The following is a 10,592-nucleotide window of genomic DNA, read 5'->3' as shown; positions in this document are numbered from 1 at the left end:
CAGAAACGGTAAGACGTTTTTACATGTGCAACGACACAAAGTAACCAACTTATTTATTTTGCGCCATCGTTTCCTTGAAAGTCGGCGTTAACAGTTGCTTCTACTAGTGATAGTGTTGGAGAAAATGAGTTATTTAATAAATGATTTTTTGGTCTTGGTGTGGTTTGATCTCATGACCTAAGGGTCTAAGGATACTCACTCATTTTTGAGTGAATGAAATGGAACCTTTAGTCCCACATTGTGGAAAACTAAAGAGGTGCTCCACTATATTACCATGTTCTCATGGATATGTTGTAAAACAATGTGGGCGGAGCGAGTGGGGCGAAAAATACATGTTTCGACCCATGCCCATGCGCGTGTACCAAGCACCAAGTCCGTGTCTACTTGAAATTATTTTTTGCAAGTTTTTAACTTGATAAATAATTTATTTAAGAGCTTTATTTATGGAAAAATTCCTTTTTTGTGTTTAATTGTTTTCCAAGAAACAAAACTCGTTTTATAAGAAAAAACCTAAACCTAACTTGATTTGCAAGTTAATTTTCCTATAAATACAACTCGAAAATCTCTTTTCAAAATACACAAGCAGCGACCATCTCTAGGTTTTTTCTTCATCTTCTTGCTTTTATTTTCGTGCGGCGTTTTACTTCCATCCCCGTTACTGAGTTTAAGAGTGGGTAACTTGTATTGTGCTAATACAAGTTATATCGGGCAGTCTTATTCTGGACACATCTTCGCACGTTGGGGTTTAACATTACTTTAGAGTATACCCGCGAACTAATGTGTTAAGGACAACTTGTTGAACCTGTGATTCTGCCCTCATCAATTTGTTCGTGGTAGAATTGTTTGATACGGTTCTTTATATTTATTGTTTGATACATCTGACGTTTCTTCTATTGTTGCAAGACTCCAACAGATGGAAAGCTGGACAAGATGAATTCCTTTGCAACAAAATCCGAGTGGGAGAAACTGATAAGCCTTGGGGCATCAATATTGAAAACACAGTCTAAACCAATTTCCTCACTACGTGAAACATGAATTGTGAAGAATTTGAGTGTAGGAATTAGAATACTGAAATTCCTCATGCGAAATTTACAGAAATGCAGAACCAAATGTTCAAGGACTGGTGAATTCGAAAAGAGTTGTCCATTCCAAGACTCCTCGCTGAACTCAAATGCATTAAGAATAAGGCGCTTAAGTCTTGGGAGAGAGATGTGTTTAGGAAAGGTGAAACCAGAACTACCGGGAATTCCAAGCTGCAATGACACCAGTGATTCCAAGCTGCAATGATACCAGTGATTCACATGTAGTGCGAGCTCTTTAAGTTTACCCCTTACTACTTTAGAGACCCAAGAATAAACCCGAGATTCATTCAAGGGTTGAGGCCAGTTGATAGCAAACTTGTCTACGTTTGATGAATGGCGATGCAATGTTCCATCTACAAAATCCATGAATCTCTCTGTGGCATTCTCCACAGTTGGGTCGGAAATTCGTATCTGAAAATCAAGTTTGGGGATAGTGGTCCAAATGTGATTCCATCTTTTCAATAATTTGTACTCAGAACGACGAAAAAAAAAAGACTCACTAGATGCCGTGTCGAAAAGGCCCTTGTCACTGCTCTAAGCTTGTCTCTAAATCTTCAGTTGTCTCACGGCAGTAGAGCCACCTTCTCTGACATCAATTCAAAACCCAACGGATTAAAAATCTGAGTTCCAAAGAAAGTAGTAGTTTTTTTTTTCTTCTCCTTCTTTGGTCGAAAGAGAAAAAATATATATCACTTGCTAGTCGTCGTCTTTCTTTGGCCTCCCACTGTCGCAGCAGTTATCCAGTAACCAAATTGGCACCTGCCATATCATATGTCTAGATTACATGCTAGAAACATTATATAAAGGACACGCACAAAATATCTAGACTGCATGCATTATACAAAGGATAGTGTTCTTGTGTGTATGATTTCCGAGATTCATTCAAGGTTGGAGGAAATTAATCCAAAAACAAGTACCAAAAATCATAAGATAATATGTTCAATTGGAATAGCTAATCCTAAAAACTCAGCAGTACAAATTAGAACCTGAAGCTCAGTCAGGGATAAAACTTAGAAGCATAGAAAATTATGCATCAATTGGACTTACATTCATCTGCCCTGTAGCTTTTGTCTACCAAAAACCAAATTACAATTCATCAATTCATCAATGCTTAATTACCTGTTTTAGTGGCACGAAATTTATCTCTTCGGGTGATGGAGAAACATATGCAAGTATGCAGTAGCATTGTTAGAGTACACGTTGTGAAACACATTTCAAAAAACAATCATTAGTACAAAACAAAGCTAGGCTAAGTTTGCCTTTGTTAGTGGTGGTCAGAATTTGTCCAGACAAAGATAAATCAAGGGCTGTGGTTCCTCAGACCACCCCTTACATCTCGCACATGTGGCGTTAATTCCAATATTATGAATGAAAAATAAATACTCAAGTCAATATGTGGATTTTCAAAAAATATAACGCGGAGGTTCAAACTCATGACCTATTGTGTCATAACAGTGGCCTCTAACCAGTGTTCCACTTTGGTTGGAGTTAATAGAAAAGATAAATCAACGGTGGTGGTTTGTTCAACTTAAATATCATAATTGCTTTATTAATTAGTGTTTCACTAATTGCACATAATAAATAATCTATTCATTATAAAGTGTTTTATCAATTAGTGTTTCACTAATTGCTCATAATAAATGATTAATCATTTTTTATTATACATATTTTCTTAATTAATTATAATATTTATTTCTATTAATAAGTAATTTTGATAAATAATATCAATTGACATTTTTGTCGACAATGAATAGTAGAAGAGGTAGAGGCCGAAATATTAGTGGTGGTTAAGGGAGGAGCCAAGCACAATTATATTTATTTTTGTTCTTTTATCATAAAATGAGATACAAAGTACATTTTTCACATGTATCCAACTTGCCAAGAATTTTTTCTCCCTCTTTCCTCAAAATCCTGGCCCCGCCCCTGGTTTGTGATGGAAGAAGTAGTGGCGTTGAGTGCTGGTGAGTAGTGATGGACAATATTAATTTTATGTTGTCGTTACAACATCGATAATATCATAGTGTGGAAGATGTGGTTCTTTGTTTTTAACACTTTTGATAAATGAAGGTACCATATATTTCATGGATGATATCATACGAGACAATATTTTCATGATCGTAGTTGGATCACCCAAATGGTACCCCTGTTATCTTTGGTATTATATCCTATGAATCAAGATTTTTTAATGTTAAAATAAAGTTGATTGCAATACAAAAAAAAATATATACACGGAAAAAAAAACAATGAAACTAATCAATTGACGACATTTTATTCAATCTAAACCTCGTACATGGCATTTGTGATTGAGAACTAAAATTGCGTCCACAACCTACATGGGGTGGGCGGCAGTGATGGTGGCAGTTGTGGAGTCAAAAATTGACGTTGAGGAGGCCTACTTCAAAAAAAAACATGTAAACTTTGGTGGACTAAACCATAAATATTTATTAGATCAATTAATTATTAATTATGAGCAACTAATGAGACACTTAATTAATAAAACATTCACAATGGTTTAGTTGAACAAACCACAACCATAGATTTATCTTTTTCCAAGATAAATCTAGGCCACAACTTACAAAGGTTAACTTTGCGAAAAATAGCCAACTGCATCTTTCACAATATAATGTTGTGCGTTTTGTAAAGACACAAAATTATTGTTGTCCCCTACTGTTCACCAACACCCACCACCATAAAAATCAACGATTGCCACTATTTCTTCCGCCACCAGTAATGTTACCGCCTCCACCACTCGCAATCACTCGCCGCCATTTCTACCACTCACTACTGCATCCACTACCACCATTAATATTTATTAATATAATTATTAGTAAGGTTATTATATACTAATAAAAATATGTGTAAAGTTATTATATGCTAGTAAAAATTTATTAATATAATTTTTAGTAGAGTTATTATATACTAATAAAAATAACGGGGAGGTTCGAACTCATGACCTATTGTGTCATAAGAGTGGTCTCTAACCAGTGTTCCACCTTGGTTGGAAATAATAGAAAAGATAAATCAACGGTGGTGGTTTGTTCAACTTAAATATCATAATTGCTTTATTAATTAGTGTTTCACTAATTGCATATAATAAATAATCTATTCATTATAAAGTGTTTTATTAATTAGTGTTTCACTAATTGCTCATAATAAATGATTAATCATTTTTTATTATAAATATTTTCTTAATTAATTGTAATATTTATTTCTATTAATAAGTAATTTTGATAAATAATGTCAATTGACATTTTTGGCAACAATGAGTAGTAGAAGAGGTGGAGGCCGAAATATTAGTGGTGGTTAAGGGAGGAGCCAAGCACCATTATATTTATTTTTGTTCTTTTATCATAAAATGGGATACAAAGTCCATTTTTCACATGTATCCAACTTGCCAAGAATTTTGTCTTCCTCTTTCCTCAAAATCCTGGCTCCGTCCCTGGTTTGTGATGGAAGAAATAGTGACGTTGAGTGCTGGTGAGTAGTGATGAACAATATTAATTTTATGTTGTCGTTACAACATCGATAACATCGTAGTGTGGAAGATATGGTTGTTTGTTTTTAACACTTTTGATAAATGAAGGTACCATATATTTCAGGGATGATATCATACGAGACAATATTTTCATGATCGTAGTTGGACCACCCAAATGGTACCCCTGTTATCTTTGGTACTATATCCTATGAATCAAGATTTTATAATGTTAAAATAAAATTGATTGCAATACAAAAAACAATATATACACGGAAAAAAAACAATGAAACTAATCAATTGACGATATTTTGTTCAATCTATACATCATACATGACATTTGTGATTGAGAATTAAAATTGCATCCACAACCTACATGGGGTGGGCGGCAGTGATAATGGCAGTTGTGGAGTCAAAAATTGACGTTGAGGAGGCCTACTTTTGAAAAAAAACATGTAAACTTTGGTTGACTAAACCATAAATATATATGGACAAAGTACTATTTATAAAATAAACTAAAAAATTTATATAGTTATTAAAAATTTAAGGGGTTAGAGCCAGGTTAGTCAACCCTTGGCTCTTCCACTAGGTGGTGGTTGATAAAAAAAAAGGATTTATTCGGTTTTATGGTGGTGGCGGGTATTGATGAACAATAACATATTATGATAATTTCGTAACGCCACTAAATATGTAACATTATACTATAAAGTATAAAACGTGGTTGATCACTCTAATGTTAAAATAAACTCTATAAAACACATGTCCATTTTAAAAAATTGGTGCAATCAATTGCCATTTTATGTAATAACTAAATGAACGACAGTAATCAAGATCAGAACATATGAAATTATTTATTATCGATTTGTCTATATAAAGAATGGCTAGGATTTGTCCTTGGCAAAGATGAATTTACCGCTGGGGTTTGTTCATTTTAACCATTTTTAAATGTTTTATTAATTAGTGTCTCATTAGTTGTTCATAATGATTAATTAAATTCATATTATAAATGTCCCTTTAATAATCTAACTTAAATACATAATTTTATTAATAAATAATTTTACTAAAAACTATATTGATTCTAATGGTGGTAGTGGAAGTAGGGTTAGTATAAACGGTGGCAGGTGTTTGTGAATGGTGGAGGCGATAAAATTACTATTGGTGGAAGAAATAGTGGCGGTGGATGGTTTTTATGGTGGTGGGTATTGGTAATAGTAGTGGATAATAATAGTTTTTGCTTTTTGGTGAGTTTTATTGACCGAGTAAAAAAAAAATCTTCATAAAACATGCAACATTGTATTGTGAAAGATGTAATTGGTTGTTTTTAGCACGATTGATAAGGACAAAAACCAAATATTTCGAGGATAGTACCGGAACGTATAAGACAATATGATCATGACTGTTGGATCACCGAAACGGTATCCGTATTATATAAAGGAAATTGGTGTACCTGATAGACACATTTTTGTGTCTAATTTGTCCTCAATGTCCGTATTGTTGGAACTCTATTTTTGTACTAATATTGTGTTTTTATGTATTTTTAGGAAATAAACATTTTTGGAAAATTCGGCTCGAAAAGTTGATTTTGGCACCCGGAGGACAAGTGTTATTCGGACTCTCGCTTTTGGATAAGGGGTAACCTAATTACTAAGGGGCATCCCCAGGTCACACCCCAAGGCAGCTGCTATTCGCACCCCTACTCTGGATGGGGGGATACCAGTTTCTTCCCCATTTGAACCGAGTTTTGGCGGGAAAAAATAGTTCTTCACCTGCGTAATTGTTGAAGCAAATTTTGGACGTGATATAAGGAGATTCAAGGGCTAGTTTTCATTGGGTTGGACATGTTATAGCCTAACAGGGATGGTATGGGTGTTCGAATCGAGTTATTTGGGCTGGATAATCGTGGGATGCAAAACAGGGAAGATATTCTCAAAACAGGGAAGATATTCTATTCTCGAAAGTTTTGGATGGAAGATACGTGCATGGGTCGACTGTATTGGTTGGAAACAAATTCTACAGCTCAGAGAAGACGCGTGAAAGAGATAAACCAGGAAACAAATCCCGTAACAAGTCAGAAGAATAAAAAAAATATATCGGAAATATTCTCTTCACTGCCGGATTATATTGAAGTTATTACAAAGATTTGGTCGACCTGTTAAGTATAAATAGGTTGCTGGGGTTGAGGAGAAGGGTGTTGAGAGTCTGGGGGGCTGAGGAGAGCTTAGGAGCGAGAAATCGAGAGTTGACGAAACTCTGTTCCTGCTCCTGCTGATGATGAAGAACACAAAGAACACGAAGAACGGACGTCCAGGAACCGTCGTTTATCAACAGTGAAACAGACTCACAGGCGTGAGTCGTAGGTGTGGGTCTTAGAACCACAACGACAATAGCACTTCTCTTTTATCGTTCTTTTGTGACGCTTCTTGTGGGTCGCACATTAGCTGTTTACACCATTTTCTCTTCTTCTCTTCATTGTAAACACCATTTGAGCAATAAATAAATATTTTGAGCGTGTTTTTATCATGATGAGCTAAACCCAACACTGGGACGACGGAGGAGGGTGAATTTCATACACGAGTAAATTTATTTTATTCTTTTTTATGACTTTTGCATTAATTTAAAATTGAAATATGATTTGAATTAATTGGTTGTTATTTAATTTGATGATGTATGCTTAGCTTAGGTGTTTTGATACATCATGCTTAGGACTTACATCGATGTTTTGAGAATCTATCTTGGCAAAATCAGATTCCATGTTAATTTTATTGAGTTTTAAATTGTCAAAGAATATATGAATGAACCCTATGTAGTGAATTCGGCCAAATCCTTAGTCCCAATACCTCTCGCCCATTGTTAATATTTTTTGTATATATATATTTTTTTATTAAATCTAAAAATTCCATTTCCTTCACATAGAAAAGAATAATTAAAAAATCAAAGTTGAAGTTATAAGAGCAAATGATATAAGTTGTTAGAATCCATGATACCAAGACATCACAAGTTTCGAAGATCCAAGTTTTTAAAGTCCTTCTCTCATGGCCATGTAAATCATTTTGGCGCCGCCGACGCGGATTTGTGCTTAGGTAGAATTTTTAGGTTTTTATTATTTATTATTACATTTGTTCTTTTTACGTCTCTTTGGTTGTGTCTTTGTATTACAGGTTTGAAGTTGGATACTAAAGACCTTGGAATCAAAGCTTAAAGCTAAAAGAGAAGGAAAAAAGACAAAGCAAAAAAATAAAGAAAAAAGAGAGAGAAAAAAAAAAGAGAGAGATTTTTTTTATTTTATTTTTAAGAGACTTTCCATTTTATTTTATTTTTGTAATTATTATTATTATTTTTTGTATTTCTTTTCATTGGACTGGACTTTGGACAATTTATTTTAATTTTAAACCCTATGGAAGGGTTATATATAAATTGTGTGCAGGGAAGGACGACGATTACTATATCGTCTCGGCCCCTCGGGTTCGTATATCGTGGCCCGAGTCGACTTTAACGGTTCATCCCCGGTCTGGTACGGGAGGTAAGTCAATCGAAACACTCGCGAATCTCTTGTAAGCGAGTTACTGTATTCCTTAAGGTGATTCATTGATTGAGGACGAATTTGGACTGTTTTTAAATTCCTAGTAAAGGGCAAGGCATGGCCAATACAAGATAAGGGTTCGGATTTCATCACCGCTCCCTTCTTGCCCGCCTTAGGAAAACGAAACTTAACGCGAACCCAAGCTTAAAACTTGACTAGAACGAGACCGATAGGGTAACGCGCTTATTAGGAAAAAATTTCGAAGGATATTGGTTACTTTCTTAAGCACACCTCGAAGTTCATGATGGTTTCTGTGAGTTGAATGCGTGACTGCGCCGCCTTGTGATAGCGGTGAGGCCTTGGGTATCAAATCTCCATTGAGCTTCCCTCTCCTCAATTCAACTTACTTTGACTCGGATTGATTCCAGAGGGGTTTGCTTAAATTGTAACGAATTCCCTTTCGAAGGATTAGAAGCTGGTCTAGAAACAATCTAAGTGGAGCCATCATGCTTTTTGTTTGCTAGAAATCAGTAGGTTTGATTTGGTCGAGTCAGCCTTGTTTGTGATTGTGTAGAATTCCCTTGCAATTAAGAATGTCGAACTGGTATGACAGAAGCCAATACAATGAGTATCGATCTGAATTTGAATATGGACATCATCATTTTTATGACCATGGTGGGAATAGTAGTTGGGAACGCCAACCTTTTCAAGGTTATGGTTCATACCATGGTGAGCCCAATTACTATCCACACGTGAATTGGTCTTACGAGCAAGAAAATCAGAAACACTGTAGTACTGGTTACTCGTTTTTGGAAACTAGTCCTGATTATGATATTTTTGAACCTGTTCCATCTCTAGAAGAAACCCAACAACGGGTTGAAAGGACGTATAAACGTTTAGTTGCAATGAATAGTTCAAAAGAAGAGTGTACATGATATTCTGAGATGATAAACGAGAGTGGTGAACGTATAAGTGTTATGCTCAGTGAAATTCAGGCACGTCTAGAGGCAGAAAATGAACAGTTGGCTAATGCTGCTCGAAAAAATCTAAATTTCCAAAATAGGGTTTCTAATTCTACCCTTGATATCAATAGTGAATATTTTCCTAATTTAGAGGACGAGGCTAGAATAAAAGACACTACTTATTTAGATAAGGTTCAATCATCTTTGTACTATTATGATGATGAGGATAATAGTAATGAAGAATCTGAAATATGTAGGCATAGTGATCAGGAATCTATTAATCTAATTGAGCTTTACAATGATAATATTATTTCTATTTCAAATCCAAATAATTTTAATAATTATTCACCTATTCAAAAGGACGAGGATTTTTCTAGAGATACCCTCGTTTTAGACGATGTAGTATTTCCTGTTTACAAAGCCGATAATGATTTAGAGGAACGAGTTTATTCTGAGAATAATGTTTTAGAGTCTAGCGATTTAGAAACAATAGTCTTAGACGAAGAAGATGAACTCGTAGAGCTATTAAATATGAGTGAGGATGCGTAATTGAGTATAACCTCGAAGAAACAATTGACTATTTTCAGGATTCCAATGATCTAGAAATTAAGGAAATTGTAGCTAGTTTATCTAGAGATACCCAAAAATCTAAGTTTGGGGGTGATTATCATTCTCCTTGTGCCATACCTTTAGCTCTTACAGAGATCCTTCACTTAGGACTTGATATCTCTGCCTCGATAATTTTACAAGATTACCTTCATACTCGTTTTCCCGAACCTAATGTTGTCCAGGAAGAAGTTCAGTCGTTAGAAACCCATCCTCTGGTTGATGTGGTTTGCCTAGGCTATGATCCCCAGATTGACTTTGTTTTCCCACCAAATAGTTTTCTTCCAACTGTGGGAACGTTTATATTCCAAATGTGTCGAATATTAAGTTGTGAGACTAAACCTAAATGCTTTAGGAAATTAGAATCGACACATTTGCTTAAGAATAACCACTACTCTCATTTTGGTCAATTATGTAAGTCAAATCTTATTGACTTAGAGGATCCTCAGTTATTTAGGTTATTATTGTGCGCTTCTAAGATCATATTTGAGTTTTTCCAGACTCTAGGACCTAATGATTCAGATCCCACCTATGAAGAAACGCAGCCAATGAAAATTTTCTATTTAGACCCTTTCATAGAACCTGAACCTGAACTACAATTAGATATAAATTTCTTAATCAGGAAACTAAGTAAGGGCATGCTAGTCTTGTTCACTTTCTTGGTTCATTGCAGTTTCCTTTGGTCAGCCTATTTAGTTTTGAAGACCCACATTTATTTCGACTGTTACTTTATGGTTCGAGTTGACCAATCCTTTCCTAAGTCTGGCTGAAGAATTTAAACTTAGCACTTCTTGGGAGGTAACCCAATCTCATGCGACACGGTAATATCTTTACTTATCTCTTTTGCTTCTATTGGTAACAGTTTCTCCTTGTTCATGCTTTTAATTTCATCTTTAGAACATTGAGTACAATGTTAGATTTAAGTTTGAGGGTATGGGAGAAACTTTTTA

At 35.0% G+C, this 10,592-nt stretch overlaps 1 protein-coding gene across 1 annotated transcript; it reads right to left on the bottom strand.

Moving 5' to 3' along the window:
• Positions 1 to 890: 890 nt before the first annotated feature.
• On the bottom strand, positions 891 to 1,448 carry LOC113325043 (F-box protein At3g03040-like). The gene has a single exon (XM_026573284.1). It carries the CDS (start codon positions 1,446 to 1,448, stop codon positions 891 to 893), a length of 558 nt encoding a protein of 185 aa, XP_026429069.1.
• Between the last annotated feature and the right edge of the window lie 9,144 nt (positions 1,449 to 10,592).

This window comes from Papaver somniferum, chromosome 11, assembly GCF_003573695.1.
Source record: "Papaver somniferum cultivar HN1 chromosome 11, ASM357369v1, whole genome shotgun sequence".
Taxonomy (NCBI): Eukaryota; Viridiplantae; Streptophyta; class Magnoliopsida; order Ranunculales; family Papaveraceae; genus Papaver; species Papaver somniferum.
This window is presented reverse-complemented; position numbering and strand designations above follow the sequence as displayed.

Bases quoted from the DNA above. Each gene is read 5' to 3' on its own strand.
- LOC113325043 (XM_026573284.1), bottom strand. From the start codon at position 1,448: ATGGATTTTGTAGATGGAACATTGCATCGCCATTCATCAAACGTAGAC.